The sequence below is a fragment of the Heliangelus exortis genome, chromosome 13, assembly GCF_036169615.1.
Source record: "Heliangelus exortis chromosome 13, bHelExo1.hap1, whole genome shotgun sequence".
Taxonomy (NCBI): domain Eukaryota; kingdom Metazoa; phylum Chordata; class Aves; order Apodiformes; family Trochilidae; genus Heliangelus; species Heliangelus exortis.
The window spans coordinates 2304788-2318935 of NC_092434.1; the positions used below are offsets into that span (position 1 = coordinate 2304788).

The window sequence follows — 14148 nt, forward strand, 5'->3', positions numbered from 1 at the left end:
TGAAAAATATACTGGTCACTTTTTTATTGAGCACCACAGTGGCAGAACCTGTACATGTGTAAGCACCAGGGGCACCCACCAGGAAGGGGCTGCCTGGGGCTGCCACAAATCCTTGGCTGCTGCAGGGCAGAGCTCCAGGGTCCTGAAGGCCATGAGCAGTGCTAGCACACAGTGAGACACATAAAGGTAATTATAGCACCAAACATGCTTCAAAGTGAAAAAGCACCTACATTAGTGACTTGCTGCTGTGCTTCACAAGACTATTTTCAAGCCATTTGTCTTTGGAGAGAAGAGAAGCTGAGGGCAACTCACTTGGTCTGTGATTTCTGAGCTTGAGATGGGTGCTGGTGGTGAAAACAGCTTTTAGACAAGTCTCTTCTGGGCCTTTCTTTTCTGAGTTTGGCAACTAATAACTTGAAAAGAATTAACTTGAAAAGAATTAACTTGAAAAGAATTAACTTGCAAGAAAACCTCAAGCACTACAGCACCACAAGGAAAGGTGATATCTTGGGTAACACCCAGTAAACAGAAATTCACCAAGTTATTAAATTGCCAATTGTCTTTTTCAAAAATTCCTTTTGCAGGTATAAAATATCTTTGCCATCCCATCCAGCAAGGTGGTCAGGTATGTGACCACAAAGAAGGAATGTGCTACAAAAAAGCAGCCACTGAAGTGATTGTGTCCACTCAAGAATATTTTATGATGCTTTGTTATGAAGTTTTAATCTTGAAAATTTGCTACTGCTCAACACAAGCATTTCAACTAGATCCTCACAGGTTCTTAGGCATCATTTCTTCTTTCTTACTTTTAAAACAGAAAAATTTAGCACTTACTCTTTGGGCCTTAGCAGTAACCATTGAAAGGCTTTGCTCATTTAAATGGAATTTTTCTGCAAAAAGTAATGCTGGAAAAAATCAATCCACTGAGCAAGGTTACATTAAGACTTCATTATGAGCTGCATTGCTTTGTCAAGTAGTATCAGTGGGAAAGAAGCAGTCTTCTGGCCTAAACTGAGATTGTGGCTATAAAATATGGATGAATTCCTGTATTTCAATAGGTGTTAAGATATCATTGCATGAAGTTTTATATGGTAAAATTCTAGAAATAAACCTGTCTGAATACGGTGTTGTAATTCCTAGAACTTGGAACAAAAGGAGAGAGAAGCAAATGGAGTTCAACAAATGAAGATATTTAGGAAAAAGTGGAGCCCTTCACTGTTCCTTTGCTGTGTAACACATCACAGTGTGACTGTGATAGGAAACAGGAGCAGTTTGGCATCTTTCATCTCTCCAGCTACAAACATCAGATGCAAAGCATCAAGGGCTTCATAGGCATTTTAGCTTTGGCTTAAAACATGTGATGAGTGGAAAAAAATCCTTTAGTTTGTGGGTGGAAGCAGGCACCTGTATTTGTGAGCTGGGTATTTATATGCACCACTACTACCCTGCATATTAAAATGCTAATTTTATGCATGCAGATGAGGACATGTACTAAACAAGGGAGCAAACATGGCATTCATTTGCTTGGCAATTCTGGGAGATTTGTCCAAATGAAACACAACTGTCCCTTTAGGACTGCCACAGGAAAGGAGAACATTCATAGAAATTTTTTTTTTTCATTTTATAGTGCTAAAGAGCCAAAAGAAGCTGTAAGGCCCAAATACAAATAAATTGACCTCAAGAACTTATAGAAGTCAACATAAAGGCACAGGACTCCTAAAGAGCAGTTGTCCACCTGCCAGACAGTCCTTTTAATCACACAAATTTATCCTGCTTTTCCTTTTCTAATATGTGCAACAAATCATACAGACTTTTAGCCCTCTTGCTGAGGTTTTGCAGGTTAAAATGTACATTTTGTGACTATTAACTGTGCTGGCTGAAACCAGCAACTTAAAAAGACTGACAGATGTGTGTCTGTTTGCACATTGTGGAAAGAAATCTGTTCCACCATTACTTCTCCATCTGCCACTGACCGGACTGGGAAGCTCAAGGGAAGTAACTTTAAAAACAAATTTACAAAACCTGTTTTGCTCCTAGCTCAGAATTCCTCAAATTCTTAAGATTTCATGTTTAGGCTTGAAGACTGAGTGTCAAATCTGCTGAATCCTTGGTATGAATAGGAAAAGAAGAAACCTGCAGGCTTCTTCAAAGTTTCACTTTATGAAAAGGCTTATAGAAAGTTGTTTCAGAGAAGCAGGTTCTAGATTTGAGAGCCCCTTTAATTTTACATTCTTGCCTATTTTAATGCAGCTGAACTATGATATCTGGGGAGAATTCTGGCATCACATCACTTTCACAATACTCAGTTATGCTCATGGCTGTGAAACCTGAATCAGTCACATAATAGGCACGAAAAGGGCAGGTTCTGTTCCAGCAGCTGATAATGGTGCTGGGATCTGCTCAGAGGTATTTACATTTCAGCAGTAGAAGGGCAGCTGATAAATGGTGTGGTTTTTTCCAGGGGATCATATTTCTCCCCGTGCTCAGAGGCTTAAAATCTGGACTCATCCTGTTCCTTGGGCAAAGAAGTCCTTCAATCACTGGGATCAGGGACTGCTGGAGATGTGCTCCTGGAGATTTGGGACCAGAATTTTTCCAAAGCTAGAAAACTGGTGGGTAAAGCATTCCTTGACAGCTGTTCAGCAGAGTGGTCCAGCTGGGTGAAAAATCAAACAAACAAAAGGAATTAAACTATTTCTCCTTCCTGGACTGTTTCCACAGATCTTGTTCTTATGTAGATGTGTAATCTCAACAGTCAGTTCTCAACACTGAACTGCTTTGTTTTCCTAACTTCCAGTTAAGCTCAAGTTAGTTTTAAAGTGAAGCTGAAAGTGCTGAGAAAACCATCTTGGGACAGAACTTTTGGTATAATAAGTATTTTCATAATTCAAAGCCTGACAAAATGATTGGAGGTATTTCAGTTGGCTTCACAGATACATGAACATGTTCTCATGTGAGTGAGCAACTGTTCACACATACAAAGTTACCCCACAAAACCATTTATTTGCCCAAGTATTTGCTGGACTCTTACTACAATCAGCCCAAAATGAAGAGCTTTGGAATTTGTCTTCCAGCAGCAGTTATACCTGGAGTAGATGAAGCCCCTGAACTGAAAGTTTAAAGTCTCAAAGCTCCCAAAGTTTTGCAGCTTTTTTTTTTAAGCCTGAAAAATCACTCCACCCTCTAAACACCTCTAAACTTTGCCACAAGGCAAAGGTTCTTCAAGGAAATCAGGTGCATCTTGTGAGATTAGAACAGAAAGTGGGAGGGGTGGAGAGCTGAGAAAAACATTAATGTCTCCATGAATGGTTCACAGAGCTCTTGGGCCACAGGTTCTTGGGATACTTTTCCAGTATTTTCTGTTTGTCAGCATAAATGTTTCAGTTCAGTTTCTGGAGTCTGAGATATGTCCCTGTGCATAACTTTAAGATGCTGTCCTTATGCTGCTGTAAGCAAGGTAATTTCACCCTCAAATAACCATTTATTTAATTAACAAGCCTCTAAGCACCAATTATTTTCACCCAGCTTTCCCTCCCTTCCCAGGACACTCACCCAGGCACACTTTTGATTAACCTAAATGCTTCTGCTGGTTTTTCACATAGCCAACCACGTTGTTGGAATTGCTTCCTGCAAAACAAATAGCAGCAACATTAGATCTTAAGTTAGTCTGTGGCAATTTTTTTCTCTAGGCTCTCTAAAAAATGCAGTTTTACTGGGCTCATTATTTAGCAGCTTGCTGGGAGAACTGCAATAGCCTGCTGGACAGAGGAAAGGAAATCCTGTCCTAATCTAAATAAGTAAATATATAAATATACATATAAGAATATATATATATAAATAATATATATAAATAAATCCTAGTTTTATTAGCTCAATGGGCCAAATTTGGTGCTTCATAAATCTTATCATATCAAAGATGTTGTCTGGTTATATCTGAATATATCTGAATAACACTTCCAATCTGACCTGGCTGTTCTCTGGATCCCAGAGCTAGCAGAAAGCAGGAGCTTTGAAGCCAGGTGAAAAGAGATCTTCTGGAAGATTCTTCTACTTTCTTTAAGAGACAACTTACACAAGGGACCTGACACCTCTTGTGGTTGCAGATGACAAGGGACTGACTCACTGGGCTCCACTCATCTCTTGTCACATTCCACCATACAAGCTGTTGGCAAAAGACTTTGATTTTGGCAGAGCTGTGTGATCATCTGCAAAGAGTTCTGGACCATGAAAAGAAGCTTCAAAAATACACTTAAAAATGACAAATGTCTTGGGTTGGGTGTTTCTCATCCATTGGGCAGGGACCCCTTGCAGAAAGCTGTGTCACAGCTGGAGAGTCCATAGCCAGGGCTCTGCAGATCTTAAAATTCTGAGCAAGTCATGGAGAGCTGAGGCTAAAGAGCCTCTTTCTGCTGTGCTGAAACCTTCATTTCATAAGCAGCAAATTCCTTGTAATAATAGTGGCAATAACAGTAAACATTTAATGCCAGCAGCTTACCAAAATATTCCTTGTAATACTTATGCCTCAGGTTGCGTCCATCTGAAAAAGAAGGCATGGAATGAGAAGATAGCCAGTCATATCCAGATATGGATATCCAGCTATCCAGAGCTTTCATTCCTCATGTGAGACTCCAGCTTTCTGTGTACAGCACAGATAAATGATAGAAATGGAAGCAGTAACCTCACAAATAGGAAAGTAGAAGATCTCTGTAGCAGAAGTAGCATAGGCTGCTATAAACCTCTTATGAAAGTGCTTATTGCATGCTGTGTTCTTTTCAGTATCTACAAATCAAGAAATTACAGCCTTTCTCAAATGTGTAGAATTCTGGACCACGTATTAGTATTTTACATAATTCACTTTCCAGCTAGGTTTTCCTGTTTACCATTTATATTGCTATTTAAGCTCTTAGAAATACCTCGTGCCAAGGAGCCAGATAGCTGTAGATTATGCTCATTTCCAGGGATAGTATTAAAGAAAAATGAACCACCAGATCTTCAAAGCCAGGGAGAGCTCACCATCCCTTACTGGTGTCTGCATGACAGGGTGAAAAAGGGAGATTTGCAGTAACTGACCTGGATTTCCACGGAGTTTGATGCACTGGCCCCTGTTAGGGATCCCTTCAGCCACGTTCCCAGGGTTGATGATGTGGCACTCATAGCCTGTGGGGCAGTGCAGAGGCTCATCTCCATCCTCAGTGGTACTGCAAGCCTCAGCTGCAAAAGAAAAAAGACCTACAGGTCATAAATCACAGCTTTAACACCCACAGGTAACCAAAAAATATGACAACATGGCCACCTGCTTCCATATCTCCTTCCAGACAGGATCTACTTCCCAGCAAGGAGCTGCTAACACCTCCAAAGGACCCAGGCATCCAAAGAAGCCTGGCAGAGCAGCTGATCCAGTTCACATCCTTACACAAATCCTGATGTTCTAACCTGAGATGGGGAATGCAGGTCAGTCTGATCACCTGCCCCAAGCCTCTGGACAGGGTCTGTGTGAGAGTGAAGACAGATCACTGCCCACCATGCTTGCACTGATGGGTGCTCCCTCCACGTGGCTTTTCCTTCCAAGCAGCCACAAATCTGTTCCAGGCAGTGAGGAATCAGAGAAATGGGACCATGAAGCTGGCAGCTTGCTGCTCTGTTCTTTTACCTGGCACCAATTAACTTACTGGTGAAATTAAACTTCAGATGTGACTATTCCTCCACCTCTTGTCACAAGTGGAGGATTCAACCACCTTTACTCTGTATATCCAGCAACTGCAGAGCACAGTGAGAAAGTAAAACAGGACTCCCAGGCAGTGTTTGTGTCCATTAAGACACAGACTGTGCAGGGACATCCCACCCTTTCGTTTGCCAGGGTTTTAATTTCAAGGACATCTGCTGTAACCCTCATGCCACGAGTGATGGTTCTTAGTTCACTAATTACTCCCTCAAACCAAGATGAAGGTTTTAAGATAAGAACAAATAGTTAAGCATGACAAGGATGGATGAGGAAGAACCTGTTTTATCTTATTTCTAGCAGTCCAAAGCCAACAAGCTGGAGGCAGAATTTTCTCTTGAAGAACCAAGAGTTTCCATAATAGATGAGACTCGAGGTTTAGTGAGTCTGATACCATCTTTGTAAGACCAAATAAGGCAATTTATTGGCACTACCTGCATCTGACTGAAGCTGATCAAAAGCTGGAATAGCTTTTAAATGAAGAATTTTTCAGACATAAATACAACCCGGGACATCTCATAAAAGAAAACCTCTCTTCCTACCTCCCCGCTCCCTCCTTTCACTTTGAGGTATTGGAAAAAAAATAATTAAAAGACTTTTCTCTATGGAATTAATGTAAGAAGCCCAATCTTATTAGCAGGCCCCAAGAGTAGATGCTCCCAGTTCCAAGTCAGCTTGCCACAACTCTGCAGCAGTTGGCCAGACCTCTCACTCAAAGCAACCTTAGGATCTGGGAGCCAGATCCCCAGCCCAAGGCATCTGTTCAATTAAGCCAGGCTGGATGAAAAGATCTCCTAATCCAAGTCTGCCCAGTCCATCAGGCAGCTGACAAAATACATATTGACAAAGCCTTTTTTCTAAAAAATTATTTATTTCTACTGATTTCAAGAATGGATACTAGCCCAGCTCACTGGAGTGAGTGCACAACACTGCATTATTCCTGTGGGAACTCCAGACAAATACCCTCAGCCTCAGCATCCCAACAACCCTGGCAAGCCCTGTGGATGATGAAGCTCTTACTTATTACCTTTTGTATGATTACCAAAACCACAGAGAAGACAGTGAAACACACTGTACCTTGTAACACTTCCTCTGGGCCATCCAGAAGCCACCCATTTCCTCCCAGCCAGCGCGGCTTGGGCTGAACCAACCAGTCTAAAACTGCGGAAGATGGAAACAAGAAACAGCGGAGTCAAGGTGGAGTAATTTTGGAAAAAAACCAGGTTTCCTGCAGAATTTTCTCTCCCAGGGTTGGTGGAGGGGTTCCTCCTACCTGGGGGGGGCTGCACGGACTCCAGGCAGGCGTAGATGCAGCCGTTGTAGCAGCAGCGCTTGTGGCGTTCGCACTCGGAGTCGGAGCGGCAGCTGGGGACCTCACAGGCTCTGTCAGGCAAGGTCTGGGGAGGGGGTGGGCAGCGGTCGTTCTTCTGGTAGTGGGAACTGTGAGAATGAAGAGGGTACTCATAATCCTTGCAAAGAAAAGAAAAGGAAAGAAAGGTTTGGCATAAGGTGGATACCAAACGTCCCGCCAGCGATGGAAAGCAAAGGGGGATTTTTGAAGCGTTTTTTTTCAAGGAGTCTCATAAGGAGGAGAAGTAACTGTTCAGCTCCTCCAGCCCTGTCATCATCAGACAGAAGATAAGAGCTCTATGATCATCTTTGCATGCTGCTTTGGAAAGGCCAAACCACTAAATTATTGTTTGGAAGTAATTTTCTAGTGAAGGTTATTGTAGCGGCAATGAGGAGGTTAAAAAAAAAAAAGCCTTTAAGGTCTGGTGATACTTGTTTGGGGAACAGAGGGAAAGACCCAAGGCATAGTCAGGCCAGAACACTTTGATAGTAAACCAGCTGAAACGATGACACTGTCATGTGTTGAGGCTATGTCCCCAGATGGGACCTGGAAATAATGTCCCAGGTAGCACCTGCCTCCTCAATAGTCTCCTTCTACCTTCATCACCTTCTTCTGGACCAGAAATTATAGACAAGTGACATAAAATCTTTCAATCTTACCCACTGTGGGGTCCTGTGCTATTAAATTAGAGACTATTTCTACACCAGGAGATGATCTGGGTGAGAACTGGGGGGTGATGTCAGTCTAATCCCAGAGGAAACGAGGCTGTGTTTGACTATAGCAGGAAGGAACCCAGCTGTTCCTTCTTTGCACACCAAAAGGAAAAGGGAGATTTAAAGTGGATTAACAGGCACAGGATTTTACTAGAAAAGTTTCTATTCAGATATTATTCACACTGGCAGCATTTTAGCAAGAAGCCAACTTCCCTCCAAGAGAAGTGAATCACCAGGCCCACTCCTTTCTCACCTCTGGCTACACTACTCAGCTCTTGGCTTGAGCTCTGCTCCCCAGAGCAGCATAATGTACTCAGAAAGGGTCAGCCAGTTCTCAGATTAATTAATTAATACATTTTAATAAGCTCTAGTCAGATAAAAAACTGGATTCTGGATTTGTACTTTTAGAAGAGGTCAGCACCTAGCCCAGGGTACAAAGGGACCAGTGCCACGTGCCCAGCCATGGGCTGTGAAGAGTCCTGTGTCTGCTTGGCCCCATCTTTGCTGTGTTGCAAAATCAGTGACAAAGAACAGGGGTTGTTATTCCAAGAAACAACATGGTGCAACAATCCCTGAGGGGGTCTCTAGGAAATTTCACCATCAGGTGATGGAGAAATTTGGGATGAGACCAATATCCCTCTTTCTCTATCTGCTGCTCCAGCCTCATTGTGGAAACCTCCTCATGGCACCTGTGGAGAGAGACTCTGTGCCCTTGTGAAACAGGATGTCCCCACATGGATTGTCCAAGAAAATCTCCTAGCAGAGACCACAGGAGGCTCTCTGCCCTGAGGATGGACCACTATCATCTTCATTCCCATGGGATAATTTGCAACAGAGAGAATGAAGGCAATCCTGTGGGACACCAGACAAAATAATGCACATGGTTTGTGCTGCTGATGTGAGAGGTTTTACTTCCACACTCTGCCAGGAATTATACCAAGTGCAGAATTGTGTGGTTTTAACCAAAAGCTGATCTCTATTCTTTGGGCCATAGGTAGGGGGAAACAGAGAGCAGTGAAGTTTCTCTGCTGCCCTAGAGATGCACTGAAAAAAAAGGGGAAAAGTTCAGAGTTCAGCTGAGGAACCCTGGAGGTCAGAAAAGATGACTGTGAAAAACCTGAATGCAATCACTCACTCTCAAGCCCTGTTTTCAACAGGAACTGTGGGATTCAGTCTGCCTCCAAAACAATCCCAAATCTGTTCTAGTTTTCTGGTTGGGCCTGAAACTGGTCCCTGAGCTTGTGACAGAGCACAATTTTCTGCTCATTTGTCTTCTCTATGCATGAAATTTATTCCCAGCCTCTGGCCACTGGTTCTGCTCCTGGCAGGTATTCCCAGACTCTGGCCATCACCACCTTTTCTCTGAAACAACAGGAGGAATTTAAAGCTCTCCAACACTTCTATCAAAAACCTGGAAAAATACAGATCATCAGTGAGCAAAATTTCAAATATAAGACTGAAGAAGGATTAAATTACCTGAAGGACAACACAGGATGAGTAAAAGCCTCCTGTTTACTTTGGACAGGTAGTTTTGGTTCTGGTGGTTGCAGTACTAGGAGATTATGGCAAAATGAATGTGGGATTAAAGAAGAGGCATGGATAGTGATTGGAAAGCAGGGAACACACTGCCAGACTTATCTGTGTGTGTTTAGGTTTCAAAGGGGGAGCTCATACATTACTTTGAGGTATGTGCAGGACAGAAATCTCATGGGAGGGATCCCCAGCTGGTAGAAGAAGAGGGTATCTCAGGGCTGGTTTATGACAGCAGCTGGTGGGTAAATAAATCATTGGAAGAACATTACAGCAGCTGTGAGGAATTCTTCATTCCTGGAAATCTTTTTTTTTTTTTTTTTTCTAAAATGCCTGCTGCAGTCAACACTGGAATAAAATCAAGGCTGCTCCAGGTTTTTCCAATAGACACGTGGGTGTCTTGAGAATGAACTGAAGAGCACCTCCAGGTACCTCCCTCCCTCTGCTCTTTGGGAAGAGCCCACAGCTGGTGTAGGGGCTGCAGAAGATCAGCAGCAGATCACTGGGCTTGAGCACTGTCCCTCTGGCTGTAAAAGACTTGGATTTTCTAATAGCTGGAGCCCAGCTCCAGCATCCCACAAGTTTTTCTTCTTGCTGCATTCCTCCTCTTTCTCCCTTCTCAATTCCCAGCTGTCCTCTGCTTGCCAACCAACACTCTTCCTCAGAGCCCTTAATGAAAAACTCCTGAGCAGACCCCAAGCCAGCCCCTCCTGGCAACACCTGCAGTCAGCAGTTTGGAGGATGTGTTCCTCCTGCTGTGGACTCAGATTTTTTGGACTCAGCCAACATCATTCTCAGAAATCTCCCTGCCCCTCCCCACCTCTCCCTGCTTGCCCAAGTCCTTCTGGTGGTCCCACAGGGATGTGTATGGCCCGTTTCCTGAAGGGCTGCATGTTGCCATGAACACCTCCATCTGTTGCCCATCTCTCCAAGTGACTCAGAAATCAGCTGTTCCACCCACAGCCTCCAACTGTAGGGAACATACAGCATTTGGGAGAAAAGAAAGCATCTCCCTGAGACACAAGAGGAGCTGCCAGAAGAGATTCCTGGTGGATAAGAGGATGGAGAGCAGACGCTTTCCTCCTTACAAGGCTTGGAGGAGAAGGAAAAAGAAAAGCATTTTCTGTTTTCTCTAGATAAGAAGTAGCTGTCAATACGAGCAATTCTAGCTCAGCTTGCCAGAGCAGTAGCACCTGGATTCGTGCCTGCCAGAAAAAACAGTCCTTTGAAGAACTGCAGATTGAGAGAGGAGGATATATCCTCAGGGGAGTGGGCTCTGTGCCTCTCCAGAGCCTGGTTATCTAAAGATCAACATGTAAATTCCTGTTCCACTCCTGCTCTGTCTCTCTGGGTCGTTTACTTCACAGTTCCTATTGAATTTGAACTTTCCATTGAAACATGACAGAAGGAGATAGTAATAAATACACTTTTTAGTGGGTGATTCTTCAGGAAACACAGCTCTTCATGACACCACTTCCCAACTGAAGTGCAAACCAGAGGATACCCTGTCCCAAGGGAGGCTACAGGGAAGGAAATTTCCTGTAAATACTGGGGTGCCCTTCAAATATTAGTACAAGGTTTCCTGCAATATTTTAAGGGGTGTGAGCACCATCTTTTAGTTCATTCAGGATGGGCAAAAGATGTGTGGCACGGAGCCAGCAATTGCACAACCAAAATGGAGCTGTCCCCAAGTATCCCTCCAGATGTCATGGGCAAAAAAAAAAGCATCCATTTTAACTTAAAAGATTTTATATGTGGCTGCAGAAAACAGGTGGAAGGGTCCCTCTGTGACACCAAAGAGCTGTTTGGGAACATGCAATCAGACCCAAACAACCTAAGCAATGGAAAGGGCAGAAGCTTTGGGTCAGCACTGCTTTCCAAGGGGGCTTTAATGGAATTAGTTAAAATTTCAAAGTCAATTTTGCTTTCTAAACAGCAGGTCCTGAAAGTCAAGCTCTCAGATTATTTGTTCTTCTTACTTATGGTGGCTTGAGGACAGGAAGGTGTGATGGGCATGTCACTCTGTCACTTATGGATCTGGAGGGGCTGAGCAGGGGAGCCTCCTCCTTGCCCTAAGCAATAAATCACATTACATCCTTGCCACTAAATCCCTCCCCAGCCATGTAGGCTTTGCATTCCCCTTCTCCCCATTCATGCTTTCCATGAAGTTTCTAGGGAAAGCAGGGACTGTCCCAGCTCTTCCCACAGTGTTCTGAGAGTGCTTTACAAGTTTCCCTTGGCAGCAGCTAGGTGGCAAAAAGTTTCCTCCAGCCTGGGAAACTTCATGCAACCCTTTTTATAAAGAGACAGCCTGCGGTTTCAGAGACTTCTTCTTCTAAAAAAATGATACAGACAGGGACAGAAAACTCCCTTTTCACAGTCAAACACACCCAGCTCCCCCCAGATCACCCCAGCAGGCTTTACTCACATCATATTTCTCAGTCATTTTCAGCTGCAGAGCACGTTTCCAGAGATTCCTAGCACAGCCTGGACCTGGCAGCAAAACCAAGACACAGAAAGCTGTGGCGAAGATCTTTTTGGAGAAATGCATCTCTGACAGCCCCCTGGAATCCATTTTTCCCAAGGAGAGGTGAAATAAGGAGCCCAGGATCCAGGAGATTCAGAGTCTTGGCAAGGAGGGAGGGAAGGAGAGGGCTGAGGGTTGGTGAGAGCTGCTTTTCACCGCGCAGCTTCTGGGAAGGGGAGAAAGGAAAAAAAAAAAAAAAAAAAAAGCGAAAAAAAAAAAAAAAAAAGCCCACAAGCAGAAGCCAGGGACTGCTGTTGAACTTCTTTACTCAGAGTTAGACCAGGTTCTCAGCTCACATGTTCACACAAAGCTCCCGCATGCTCTCCTTGAATGATAGATGGGATGATTACTTGGGAAGATTATTTTTAGACCTTTGTTCCCAACATCTGGCATCCTCAGAGAGCCCCATTCAAAGCCTGAGCGTGGGATCAGATGACAGCTGCCGCAGGGGGAAATAAAGGTCCTGGAGGGGTGGGCTCGGCAGCTTCCAGCAGGCAGCTCACCCAAACTTTGCAAGTTACTCAGCTCCCCCTTTGTGTGCTTCCCACTGTGCCCTGAGCTGGGATTTTGGATGGTGTTTTGACAAAGTGTTAACTTGATGTGAAGATTGCTGGGAGGAAGTGATTTCAAGACATGATAAACGAGCAGGGGCTTTAATTAAAGCAAGCTGACGTTAGCTTGCTGCAAATGATTTCACAGAAGGGGAAGAGCTGGTCACTGGGGAAAAAATAAATACATCTGTATGGGTGGGGAATGGGGAAGGAAAGTGGTTGAGAACTGACATGGCCAAAGAGAAAGCAAGGAAGGGGACGTGAGTCAGGCTGTGCCTGACAATGTGAGCCACAGACTGGATGGGGGGTGTCAGACACCCACGGGGACATTCAGGCACCCAAATGCCCAGAAGGACAAGAATGGAGTTAGGAAATCAGGCAGGATGCTGAAATCATCCCAGCATCCTGCCTGGGACAGAGGCAGGTGCCAAAGGGTGTGAGAACAGGGCAACAGGTACCTATGCATATATACATCCATCCACAGCCTTCAGCAATGTTCAGGGATTCCTGAGCCCAATGTGGGGGGTCTTGATTTTATAATCCTCCATGAATTTCTCCTCCAGCAGCTTCTCCAGCCTGCACCTGGAATGAAGGAAGAAATGGAACTGTAAAGCTGGTTAAGATATGAGCACCAAGCCCTGCTTGCCTTCAGTTTATCCTGAGTACAGCTCCACCCTAGAGCCTGGGCAGAGGAGAGAAGGGGCTTGCTGGGGGCATTGAGTTTATTTTGTGTCTGCACAGGAGTGTTAGACCCTGTGGACAAACAAATAAAACTTTTCCAATGCTTCCTTACACCTGAAAGCTGTGGCAAGTCATTTTGATCCACACTTCAGTACCAATAGCTGCGTGTGGGTGGTAGCCCAGGGATTTAATCTCAAAGCCTCACAGAAGCTGGTGAAAGGAATCTGAGGAACAATTAGGGTGTGGGTGTTAAAAGTTTTGTATTTAAATGGGAGAGATTTATTTATTTAGAGATAAGGGGTTTACCAGGTTTCTAGCAGCTACTGTGCTCTGGGACAGTTCTGGCTGTATCTCTACTGCTGTAGAAAGTCTCTTCACAACAAAACTTGTATATTCTGTGTTTGCATAATCTTCATCACTGCCCGATCCACAATAAGATGCCCATTCCTCCCTAGGGTGTGAGTGAGGTTTTGGGGTGCTGTCAGGATTTGGGAGAACCCCATGGCATGCTGTTTCAGGCATGGATGGGCACAGGGAACATGCATTTGGGCTGGAGAGCATTCCTTGGCATGGATGCTTCATCCCTTTCCACCAGGCTGCTGACAAGAGCAGCTTAGCAGAAGGCATCACCCCAGGTCCCTTCCACCCACTCTGCACCATCCTGCCCATTCTGTTCTCTCCCAGAGCTGCAGTCACCCATTTAAAATACTGTTTATCCCAGTTTTCCTTTAAAGAGATCACTTCCAGGCTGTCTTCTCTTCTGCATTTAAGAACAAGTGAGGACAATTCCTGTCCACAGCTCAGTCCTTGGCTGTGCAAGGTGATTCCCCAGTGACTGGAGTGTTACCTTCAGATGGAGGCAGAGCTCAGCACTTGTCCTTGTCCCCTCCACCCAGATGTCACCTGAAATCAGCAGCTGTGCTGGAGTGACTGCAAGGCACATCCAGAGAGGAATACATCACTACTGGAAGGCTTCAGCTTGTGGTTCTGGGTTTTATTGCTCAGACAGCTTTGTGTGACATGACAGGATGCCTCCAATTCCTTTAAAAACCACTCTCTCCTTTTTGCTGTAACAT

General features: G+C 44.3%; 1 protein-coding gene across 1 annotated transcript; it reads right to left on the reverse strand.

Annotated features, from left to right (window-relative positions):
* Nucleotides 1-12038, reverse strand: WFDC1 (WAP four-disulfide core domain 1). Its single transcript, XM_071756608.1, has 7 exons — nt 11742-12038; nt 6993-7188; nt 6797-6880; nt 5071-5211; nt 4496-4537; nt 3553-3627; nt 1-2656 (listed from the first exon to the last, which is right to left on the reverse strand). The coding sequence occupies exons 1-6, from the start codon at nt 11886-11888 to the stop codon at nt 3569-3571; spliced, it is 669 nt and encodes a 222-aa protein (XP_071612709.1). The 5' UTR covers nt 11889-12038; the 3' UTR covers nt 1-2656; nt 3553-3568.
* Between the last annotated feature and the right edge of the window lie 2110 nt (nt 12039-14148).